General features: G+C 40.1%; 1 protein-coding gene across 1 annotated transcript in view; it reads right to left on the bottom strand.

Moving 5' to 3' along the window:
- ptprga (protein tyrosine phosphatase receptor type Ga) overlaps positions 1–12,773 on the bottom strand; it is a 445,965-nt gene that overhangs the window by 85,923 nt on the left and 347,269 nt on the right. The window contains exon 7 of the mRNA XM_022682776.2: positions 7,793–7,950. Within this exon, the coding sequence (XP_022538497.1) occupies positions 7,793–7,950 (158 nt within the window). The remainder of the gene's footprint in view (positions 1–7,792; positions 7,951–12,773) is intronic.

A 12,773-nucleotide genomic window follows, 5' to 3' on the forward strand; every position in this document is an offset into this window, starting at 1 on the left:
AAACTCAACAGCACTGGTCAGTGCAAAACACAGCTAAATTTTGGGAAATAAAGCTCTATTTGCTATATTAGTTTAGCCGGCTACTTGTGCTCAGAGCCTCTAACAGGCCTGGAGGGGCTGAATGTCTTTTTTTATGGAAACAAAAAAATCTGTAGTATTGTTTAACCATCTATTTGAAGGATCTACATTTTGTGTTTATATTTAGACAAAAAAGCCCAATTTGTGTCACTGCGAAAAAAAGTAAACTTATATATCATTGCAGCAGACGTTTCTGCAAGTGTATAATGAAATCAGTTCAAACTGGATTGAAAATAATTTGCTTTTGTGTTCACACTTAGGCCAGAAAACTCAACAATGTCGGTCAGTGCAAAAACACAGCCAAATGTTGGGAAATAAAGCTGTATTTGCTATATTAGTTCAGCATGTGTTTTTTAGAAGTGTGTGTGTGTGTGCTGAAAGCTACTTGTGCGCAGAGTCTCTAACGGGCCTCTGGAGAGGCTGAATATTCTGTATCTGTATCCACAGATCCTTAGGAAATCTCAGCCTGAGCTTTTATTCGCATTAAAATCTCATCTGAGCAGCTTATTTACTCACTGCTCCACTCATTCCTCAACCACCCACATGACTCATCCCCCACGATGCCCCTCGCTCCGTTCCCCCTCCCAAACACCGGTGAGTCAGAGTGCAGGTGCAGGAGTGGAGGACGATCCAAACCGTGCCAGGCAGAATGACTGCACACACACACACACACACACACACACACACAAACACACACACTCATATACACACAATTACAACACAGCAAATGAAATACCACCAGGATGAGATGCAGCTATCTGTCTGCATTTATCTGTATGTGAAAATATCTCCTTATGTCATCTCTCTCTCCTATCATCTCCACCATCTGTCCCTTTATGCCACTTTCTCTACTTCAGTCTAGAATTGAATCTGCATTTTGCTAAGCATCCAATCTGGTGTATTTTTTAGGGTACCACTTTAAATATTTAAATGTGTGTTTTAACTAAAATTATTTCAATTCCAGTAGTATTGTATAAATTAAGCAATTGAAATTAGGTAATATTGTATGCATAAAATTAGGTAAAGATTACTGGTACCACTTTAAAATAAGACTACCTTTAGAAAGGGTTTATAAATGGTTTACAATTAGTTTATTATTGGTTACTAGGTAACCAGGTTGTAAATGCCTTAAAAATCATTAATAATCAGTTATAACACATACATAGAAAGGGCAACAATGACCTGTTGTTTGCCAAATAGTGAACCCTGAAAACTCTTTTTTTTACGGTACCACTTTCAAATAAAACTACCTTTATAAAGGGTTTATAAATGATTCACAATTAGTTTATTAATGGTTACTAATTATGTTGTAATAATAATCAGTTATAACACATACGTAGAATGGGCAACAATGACCTGTCGTTTACCAAATAGTGAACCCACAGCCATCTATATTGTTGCTCTTTCTATTTATTCCAATTACAACCTAGTATTAGTAACCATTAATAAACTAATTGTAAACCATTTATTTTCTGATCTATTTTTATACATAAAGCACACTGGATTATAAGGCGCATTTCATAAGGAGACACTAGAAAGGAATAGAAAGGTGTCACCATGTTTTCCTTCTAACTCAGACAAGTCAAACAAGCGCTGGATGTTAATCTACACAGATTTTTCTCCTGAAAACTGTATTTTTTTACGGTACCACTGTAAAATAAGACTACCTTTATAAAGGGTTTATAAATGGTTTACAATTAGTTTATTAATGGTTACTAATTAGGTTGTAAATGCCTTAAAAATCATTAATAATCCGTTATAACACATATGTAGAAAGGGCAACAATGACCTGTGGTTTGCCAAATAGTGAACTGTTAGTTTGCCTTATATCACTACTAGGGGTGAACAACAACTAAGCAATGTAATATGCAATGACTCTTCAGACCATCACACCAGCAGTGGGGGCAGTGTGCCTCTATGATCGGGAGATTGCAGGTTCGAATCCCGGTTATGCAGCTTGCCATCAGCTGCCAGAGCCCTGAGAAAGCACAATTGGCCTTGCTCTCTCTGGGTGGGTAGATAATGCTCTTTTCCCACATCACTCCAAAGGGTGATGTCGATCAGAACAAGGTGTCTGTGAGCTGCTGTATCGGAACCGAGATGCTGCATTTTCCTCCGAGTGCGCTGTGAGCCTAATTGGCAATGCTGCATCAGCATCTTTCAGTATATATTTTAAAGGCATATCTAGCAGTCAACAATCTCTCACCAGGAAGTACACTAGTTGCCTTGTCTTTTTTTTTGTTGAGGAAATCACTTTTATGCACTCTTGTGGCAAAACCCAGTGCCTAAGCAGAGCACACCTGTAAACATAATATGTCTGCCTGAGATACAACTGCATGCCAGGATTTGCAGCAATCTGAGATATTCAGGGTTTTTTTTCGGCTCCGTTCCAATCCCCTAAAACTAGTGTGTTTATCTGCCCGACATCAGCTTTAACAGATCTGACACTGGCCTATAGCACTAGCCCTCTCTCTCTCTCTGTTTCTCTCCCTCTCTCACACACACTCACACACACACACACACTAACCCCTCAGGGATCCCTCCAAGCCCTCAGTCAGTACAGAGCCATGAGACATAATCTCTTAATCACAATCTTAATCTGCTTGTCCGTAATATGGTCTAACCCCCCTGATGTAAACAGCTTATTGGGGCTGAAATCTGGCCTGAGACACGCTGGGGGATTCTAGATTCCTAAATCACAGCCCACCAATAATCCTGGAGGAGTGTGTGTGTGTGTGTGGTGATAAAAAGGAACACTGGAAAGAAGATTTTAAGTCATCTCTAATGAGAGGCCAACAACCCTTGAAAACAACCCATTCTTTCACTAATGCTTGTGTCCATTTGAACCTGACTTCAATGATATTATCATTAATATATATAATATATATATATATATATATAAACATATATACATACATATATACGAACACAAGCACTCCAGATGTTCCAGATGTTTTACAATGTGTGTGTGTGTGTGTGAGTGAAAGACTGCATCGATCGGCACCACAAAAAGTACCTCTGAGCTACGGCTGTCACTCGCCCTGACCTACTTCCCCTACTGATCAGGAACAAAGCACAAAGAGAGAGAGAGAGAAAGAGAGAGAGAGAGAGAGAGAGAGAGACTAGAAAACAAAGAGAACAAGCAAAAGCAGAGAGAAGAACATGAAAAAAAACTAAAAAAGGGAGAGAGGAGGGAGGGAGTACTGTCGTCTTCTATAGCCTCCCTTTTATCTGCCTCGCTGATATTTCCTTTAAAGCAAATCAAAGGAGGAAAAACGGAGGAAAAGCGAAGGACAAAAGAGAACAGTGGTGTCAATCGCTTAAAACAGCCCTCCTAATGGCCACTAACTGGAGTAAAGAGGACGTGGGGGAGGAAAGTCTCTCGTTGGGTTGAAAGGCTGCACTTGGCAACCCAAGCCAATAAAGAGTCTTCTCGCTTTTTTTGTATGGAAAAAAAAATGCTTATGTGGAATTCACTGTGGTTGCAATGTCACAGACAGTTGGACCGAGGGGAGTTTGGCTCTGCGATTGTTCTAGGTGGTTGCTAAGGTGTTATTTAGTAGGTAAGGTTGAGTTTCCAATGGTATTTCAGGGGGTGGTTGCTAAGATGCCATCAAGTAGTTAAGGTGGTAATCTACTGCTGCTACTGTATGTGGTCACTAGGGTGTTTGGTTAAATGATTGCTATGGTGTTGCTAGATGAGTGCTAAGGTGTTACTGGGGGTTGCTAAGGTAAATGGATGCTATGGTGTTGTTATGGTATTGCATGTAGTTTGCTAGGATGTCTGAGGAGGTTGCTAAGATGCTACACTGAGATTGGTTGAGGTCTATGGTTGTTTGGATAAGTGATTGCTATGGTGTTGCTAGGTGAGTAGTTACCTCAGTATGCCTGAAATGGTTGCTAGGTTGTTAACAAGTGGTTGCTATGGTACTCAGCAACTGGTTATGGTTGGTCGAGGCCTAAAAATAGAGCCAACTTAGCTAGTTTATAATCCGAGCTGAATTTCTGTCTATAAATATCGAAACAATGTGTTCTGCCAACTGACAGTTGCATATGCTGCGATACTACTGTTGCTTAGCAACAGGGGGGCGTGCGGCCCGAAGCAGCCTTTCCTCAAGAAGAAAAACAACACCGTGAGGCTTAAGCTTAGGAATATATAGTAGGTTCTGTCATATGTGGCAGTTACTGTTACAAAGTACAGTTTGAGTAACTGGGGGAGGTTAAACGTTGGACAGCATGCTCATAGCAAGGTGCAATGAATTATGGGAGTTGGAGCGAGGCCTGGTTGTGGGTGCCAAAGTTTGTAGGGGGGTGTATTTAACATTTTCTGAACCACAGTGTCAGGTGTGTACCATGTATACATTTTAGAATGCGTAGACTACCACCCACAGTGGACAGCACAGCAGAGTGGGTGATAATGAACATGAAAAAAATTGCAACCAATTAAAAATTATGAGTTTCTTTAATTTTTCCAAATTGAAAACATCTGGAATATAAAAAAGAGGAAGATGGATGATAACATCCATCAAATCAAGCTGAACTGCTTGAATTTATGCACCAGGAGTGAGTAGGATAAAGTTATCAAAAAGCAGTGTGTAAGACTGGTGGAGGAGAACATGCCAAGATGCATGAAAACTGTGATTAAAAACCAGGGTTATTCCACCAAACATTGATTTCTGAACTCTTAAAACTTTATGAATATGAATAATTGTTTTCTTTGCATTATTTAGGGTCTGAAAGCTCTGCATCTTTTTTGTTATTTCAGCCATATAAATTCTCTAAATGACAATATTTTTATTTGGAATTTGGGAGAAATGTTGTCCGTAGTTTATAAAATAAAACAACAATGTACATTTGACTTAAACATATACATATAAATAGCAAAATCAGATAAACTGATTCAGAAACTGAAGTGGTCTCTTAATTAATGAATTATTTAAAAGCTGTGTGACCAGAGGTATGATGGTCCTCCCAAGGTTTCTTCCTCCTCCAGCTCTGAGGGAGTTTTTCCTTTTTTTTCCATGCTCACTGAGGTTTCTGAGGTATTATACGTTTAGTATTTTGTCTGTTTCTCTGTTCTATAAAGCTGCTTTGTGAAAACATCAGTTGTAAAAAGCTCTTTACAAATAAACTTTATTTGATTTCAATTTTATAACTAAACCTCAAGGATGCAAAATGCAGAATACAGGCCCTGTATGCTCCAGATCAGGGCTGTGATTCCAGATCCGACTCTGATCCGTGCAGAGCGAGACTCGCTACACGCCGGTTTCTTGGAGAACAAAATCCAATCGCTAGTTTTTTTCAAGGGTGAAATGAAATATTTAATATTTTGAATACAGCACTGCAGAGCAGCTATAGGGCTGGAACACACAGTCGAGGAAGATCTGAACCCTGACTCAACTTCACTGCGGAACTGAAGACGGCAAGACAAAACTCCGCAACGCTCCCTGATAACTTTTTCATAGGAGCTGAAATCTGAAGCCAAACCCCATGAGTACTAAAACACGACCTTGCATGAGCGGCTTGCGTGAGCGGCTTGCGTGAGCACTCCGAGGTGCTGTACATACAGTACCAGCCTGCAGTTTGCACAAGGCCGAACAAGGCCGATAGAATGTACAGTATTTCCATGGTTCTAAAGATCCTATAGCATTAGGGCTCATTCATAAAAGCCTTAGGATTTGTTCCTAAGACATGTACAGGTAAATAGTACAGTTAGTCTATATATTGATTGATTTCCACAAGAGTGTGGAACAAATATTGATATATGTTTTCAAAAACGCAGTATTGATTCATTTAGTGTTGTGTTTAAACTTCACCCACTAGATATACAGTGTTGTATTCTATCTTCAGAATCCACCATCGCAATATATATCGCCTTGCTTACATTATATAACAATATATTGTCATATATTAAATTGTAACCTCTTTATCGATCGTGATATGTATTGTATCGGTAAGTCCTTGCCAACAACTGACGTAAAAGACAGGCCTTGTAGTATCACATCTACCAAAGTACAAACATATTAAATGCTGAGGGTTTAATAAAGACTTACTTTATTAACCAAGACAAAAATACACCCAGGAACATTAGAAACTGCAATGTTTAAATTTGCATGGTTTTGGTTGGTTCCCTACAGAGAGGAGAAGGGAGGATGGGACAGGGAGGAGATAAGGAGGGAGGGAGGGAGGGAGGCAGGCTCCGGATTGGCTAGTTATCACACTGTCATGGAGCTTCCTTCAGCTGTTTGTTTCCATTATGAATCAGAGCACAGCTCACTACATGTGCCGCCTCTATCAATTACCCTGCGCCGGAGAACGAGGGAGACAGAGAGAGAGAAAACGAGAGAGAGAGAGAGAGAGAGATGCAGAAAGACAGAGACTTGCAAAAAAGAGAGAGGCAGGCAAGGGTATACAGAGAGAATGAGAGAGACAGACAGAAAGAGAGAGAGAAAGAAAAAGAAAGACATCCAGAAATGGAGAAAAAGAAATAGGGAGAGAGATATAGATATAGAAAGAGAGAGAGAGAGACATGCAGAGAGAAATAGAGACAGAGACAGAGAGAGAAAGAGTGAGAAAGATAGAGAGAGATCCAGAAAAAAGGGGAGAGAGAAATAGGCAGAGAGGGAAACAGGTATAGAAAGAGAAAGAAAGAGAGAGAAATATATATAGAAAGAAAGATGCAGAGAGAGAGATAAAGAGAGAGCCAAAGATAAAGAGAGTGAGAAAGAGAGATAGATCCAGAAAGGGAGAGAGGGAGAAAAAGAGACGTGCAGAGAGATATAAAGAGAGAAACAGAGAGAAAGAGAGAGAGGGAGAAAGAGAAACATGCAGAGAGAGAAAAAAGAGAAACAGAGAGAAAGAGAGAGAGGGAGGAAGAGACATGCAGAGAGAGATAAACAGAGAGAGACAGAGAGAAAGAGAAAGAGGGAGAAAGAGAGACATGCAGAGAGAGATAAACAGAGGGACAAAGAGAGATGTCCAGAAAGGAAGAGAGAGAAATAGGGAGAGAAATATATAGAAAAAGAGAGAGTGAGAAAGGGAGAGAGATCCAGAAAGGGAGAGAGAGAAATAGGGAGAGAGAGATATATAAAGAAAGAGTGAGAAAGGGAGAGATATACATATAGAAAGAGAGATAGAGATGCAGGGAGAGATAAAGAGAGAGACAGGGTGAGAAAGAGAGATATCCAGAAAGGGAGAGAAATAGGTAGAGAGAGAGATAGATATAGAAAGATTGAGAAAAAGAAAGAGAGAGACATGCAGAGACAGATAAAGAGAAAGACATGCAGGGCGAGAAAGAGAGAAAGAGAGGGAGAAAGAGAAATAGGTAGAGATAGATAGATAGATAGATAGATAGATAGAGAAAGATTAAGAAAAAGAGAGATATAGAAAGAGTGAAAGACATGCAGAGAGAGATAAAGAGAAAGAGAAAGGGAGAAAGAGAAATAGGTAGAGAGAGATAGAGAGATAGATATTTGTAATGTTTGTAATGGTGGGTAACTGTGCAGATACTGGTCAGTTATTCTGGTCTGTAGTGTTAATGCTGTGTGTTTTCTGCAGGCTGGAGTTTACAGCAGCAGTCAGAAGGCTGGAACCCCTCTGCTAGTGATGATGAGCCTGTGATGTCATTATCTGATAGTAGATAAAAGATAAGACCACACCTGAGATGTTTCCACTTGCCAAGATAAAAGAAGATGGAAGATAGAAGAGAGCTCACCTGTTTGTAGGAAAGGAAAACAGGCCGGCTGAAGACGATCCACTCCACCACCTTACTGCAGGGGGGTGTGGTCAGAGAGCCCACATAGCGGTAGTAGCTCCCGATATTTGAGGGCAGCAGGTCCCGCAGCACAAAGGGCTCCAGAAACGTTTCTTTCTCTGAGAGAGAAGGAGAGACAGCGAGAGGGAGGAGATCAGTGATGCAGAATATTGAGCATGATATAATACATATAAACACTATTATAAATAGCTTATTAAACACTCTGTAAAAAAAAAGACCACTTAAAAATGATGAGTTTCTTTGATTTAACCAAATTGAAAACCTCTGGAATATAATTAAGAGGAAGATTAATGATCACAAGCCATCAAACCAAACTGAACTGCTTGAATCGTTGCACCAGGAGTGAGTAGCATAAAATTATCCAAAAGCAGTGTGTAAGACTGGTGGAGGAGAACATGCCAAGACGCATTGAAGCTGTGATTAAAAACAGGGTTAATCCACCAATTTACCATTTATAGAAATTATTTATTACTTTGTATCACTATCATTCCTTCTCACAACACTTTAAATTGACATTTTTTTCCCAGCTAGGAAACCAAGTGATTAAGTATTTCAGGTGTTATTTTGTTGCATTCTTCCTGCAAGCATGTTTCAAGGTGTGTGAAAGTATGGGGGTCATCAATGTCATGTTTTTTTTTTTTTGTTTCAGAATTCTCCACACTTTTCTACATTCTCTGCAGGTCAGGACTGCAGGCAGGCAGGTGAGTCAGTCTAGAATCTGTGCCCATTTATTTCAAAAATGCTCTGAAATTCATACGCATTCATACGACCACAATACAATACAATACACGGTTTGTGTGTCTGCTTATCCCAGATGTCTCTGATACAATTGCTTTGCAAAGTAAAGTTTTGACTGGTATTTGTGAATGTAACTCAGTATTGTAGTGCTTGGTAAAGGTTTGCCAAAGTAATCCCATGTGCCCATGTGGAGACTATGGGTAAATAATGATTATTTTGGTAGTCGATTAATGTGTCGATTATTTTTCTGATTAGTTGATTAGTCAACGTTTATTTATGTCTGCCATGCCATTCTCCATCTCTGCTTGCTGTGGGTACGTCTTCTAGCTTTCTTTCTCTTATTTTTAATGATGTCACAGCTCATGTTTCTAGCTTTTGTTGTCTTTATCTTCTTTTAGGGAGAAAAAGGAACTTTTTTAAACACTTTTTTTAATATTTCGATAACAATCATGTCATAAAGGGTTGATAAAGTTGTGCCCTAATGCCTTAATAATTCATGGCCATGCATTAGGATCTCGTTCCCACACTTTAAGTGTGGGATAGGTCGTGTCCACGCATTCTTTTTTTTTTATGATGTCACAGCTTTTTTGTTATGATGTTTCTAGTTTTCTTTGTCTTTGCTTCAAATCACTAGACACAACAAATATGAGATTTAAAATGTTAAAATGTGGAAAGCTCTGAGATTTGGTGAGGAAAAACATAATCTGTTGTGTGTAAACTGTGTGTGTCCACAGTACTTTGTGTAGTCGTGCAAATTAATGATTAGTCGACAATGAACATTTGGTATCGACAAATGTTAATAATCGACATTGTTGCAGCTTACAGTAGCTTATAGTACTGTATTTAGGTCTATATTGCCCATTATGCTGTTTCTTTGATAAAGCTGACATCAAAATGTATCAGGTGTTTTTTTATCAGAGCTCAACCCAGGATTTTATGACCATATATGATCTCAATAAAGGTCAACAGAAGCTTGTTTGATTATTCATATAAATATGCACAGGGTCTTTGTTAATAGATGGACCCATTATATCACTCGCTCTGGGTGTTTCTGAGGGCGAGAATACGTCAGGACTGGCAGGAGATGGAGTTAGAGGGTGGGATGAGGGAGGAATGAGTGGGGGTGAAGGAGGAGGAGTGTGTGATGGAGGGAGAGGAGTCATTGAGATATATGGGTTGCAGGGTGTGTGTTTAAGTGGCTATGCTAACATATTTAGGTCTGGTATTTAGGTCTATTTTGCCCATTATGCTGTTTCTTTAAGGAAGCCGACATCAAAATGTATCTGGTGTTTTTATCGGAGCTCAAGCAAGCATTTATATGCTTACCATATATCATCTCAATAAAGGTGGACAGAAGCTCGTTTGATTGTACTGACTCCGATCATCAAGCCTTCCTGCTGCTGTTTTTTTTTTCTCCAAAAAGGCCAGAGTTCAGCGCAAAGCTGACCAATTTCAAAGATCTGCGAATTTCTATTCATAATCCTGCTCGGATTTAATCGCTTATCAGCTGCGACCAAGAGCACCGGCCTGACATACAGTAATATGTTTTTAAAAATATTCTGATAAATATGGACAGGGTCTTATTATTAATAGATAGACACATTATATCACTCGCTCTGGGTGTTTCTGAGGGCGAGAATACGTCAGGACTGGCAGGAGATGGAGTTAGAGGGTGGGATGAGGGAGGAATGAGTGGGGGTGAAGGAGGAGGAATGTGTGATGGAGGGAGAGATGTCATTGAGATGTATGGGTTGCAGGGTGTGTGTTTAAGTGGCTATGCTAACATATTTAGGTCTGGTATTTAGGTCTATTTTGCCCATTATGCTGTTTTTTTTTGAGGAAGCCAACATCAAAATGTATCAGGTGTTTTTATCGGAGCTCACGCAAGCATTTATATGCTAACCAGAAGCTCGTTTGATTCTACCGACTCAGATCATTCATCAAGCCTTCCCGCTGCTGTTTTTTTTTTTTCTCCAAAAAGGTCAGAGTCCGGCACAAAGCTGACCAATTCAACAGATGTGGCAATCTGCGCATTTCCCTTCATAATCCTGCTCGGATTTAATCGCTTATCAGCTGCGACCAAGAGCACCGGCCTGACATATGCTCAGCCTGGCCTCACGCCACAACATAACACTTCCGAATGGAAGCTCTTTAGGCTTTTGTGTTGCTGTCCCCTTTCATGTCCTTCTAACGCTCACGCACAAAGGATTTCTCTTTATCAGCAATCAAGATAACGGCGAGGAGACGGAATACGCGCGGCGGGATGCAACCGTGACGTAAGCAGAAGGAGGTAAACGGCCGGGCGTTCGGCTCGCCAACCCACTGACCTACATTTTATAAATGAAAGAAATAAAAAAAAAAGAATCGTGAATTTTGTCTGATTTGGCATCTGATTTGGATGGAGCCAGAGTCAGGATTTTGAAAGAATAATACAAATTAAAAAAATGTGTTTTTTTTTTTCCAGCGCAAAGCTGATCAATTCAACAGATGTGGCAACCTGCCCATTTCCCTTCATAAACAAGCTGGTCTTGCTTATCTTAATGTACTGTATTAGGGATAGCACTTATAGTACTGTATTTAGGTCTATATTGCCCATTATGCTGTTTCTTCTTTAATGAAGCTGACATCAAAATGTATCAGGTGTTTTTTTTTTTAATCAGAGCTCAAGCAAGCATTTATATGCTTACCATCTACGATCTCAATAAAATTCGACAGAAACTTGTTTAAATGTACCGACTCAGATCATTAAGCCTTTTTTTACTGCGCTTTTTTCCCCCTAAAAGGCCAGAGTCCGGCGCAAAGCTGACCAACTCCACATATTTGGCAACCAGCGCATTTCCCTTCATAAACAAGCTTGTCTTGTTTATCTTACTGTTGTTAATATGAATGTACTGTATAAAGGATAATACTTATAGTACTGTATTTAGGTCTATATTGCCCATTATGCTGTTTTTTCTTTGAGAAAGCCGATATCAAAATGTATTAGGTGTTTTTTTAATCAGAGCTCAAGCAAGCATTTTATATGCTTACCATATATGGTCTTTAAAAATATATATATTTTTTTAAACATCCTCAAGCCTTTTCACTGTGTTGTTTTTTTTTCTAGCACAAAGCTGACCAACTCCATAGATGTGGCAAAGTCGGTACAATCAAAGAATGATTCAAAATTGAAAAATAAAACGAAATAAATAGAAAAAGAAAACAAAGCCTGGGGGAAGAACTGGACACACACTTACACACACACACGTGTCTGAATCTGCCATTGGGGCGCTTATGCAATTGCAGCCTTTAAAAATTAATTGCCAATCAGAGACAGGCCGCGAGTCAGCCGAGGCTTCAAAGACTCCCTGAAAGGCCAAATTAATGGTCTGGTAACACACTCGCGCAGCACAGGGACGGAGCTCAGCTGACTGTGTGCACTCCAAGACCTGCAGAGAAGCCATGTTCACAGGGATGAAAGACACATGGGCTGTTTCTCAAGCTGCATTCTCGTCTGTACTTGTGTTCTTGTGGACCCGTGGAACGTCATCAGTCGCAACACCACAAATATACCGTATTTTTTGCACTATAAGGTGCACTTGGGATCCTTTAATTTCCCAAAAATCTTCTGTGCGCCTTCTGTTATAATCCAGTGCACCCTATGTATGAATTTTACCAGCAGTAAAGCCACTCTGCTGAAGTCCAGTGTTTTAGTTTAGTTCTATAGTTTAGTTTCTCCAGCATCGAAACTCAAGGCTGGAGCAGTACTAGCATTACCTGCTAACCACGCTAAGCACTAGTTAGCTCTTTCGCCGTTCAAAGCGAGTATGTCGGATTAGAGCCTGCCGCTAACCCCAGCTAGCACTGCTGGAGCAGCATTACCACAATATCTGCTAACCACACTAAGCACTAGTTAGCTCTTTCGCCGTTCAAAGCGAGTATGTCGGATTAGAGCCTGCTCCTAACCCCGGCTAGCGCTGCTAGTTTGCTCTTTCGCTGTTCAGAGGTAAGTATATCGGACTTGATCCTGCTGCTAATCCTGGCTAGCACTGCTGGAGCAGCATTAGCGCATTACCTGCTAACCACACTAAGCATCAGTTAGCTCTTTTTTGTTTCAGAGGTGAGTTTCAGAGGTGAGTTTATCGGACTCGATCCTGCTGCTAACCCTGGCTAGCACTGCTGGAGCAGCATTAGCACATTACCT

This window comes from Astyanax mexicanus, chromosome 24 (assembly GCF_023375975.1).
Source record: "Astyanax mexicanus isolate ESR-SI-001 chromosome 24, AstMex3_surface, whole genome shotgun sequence".
Classification (NCBI taxonomy): domain Eukaryota; kingdom Metazoa; phylum Chordata; class Actinopteri; order Characiformes; family Acestrorhamphidae; genus Astyanax; species Astyanax mexicanus.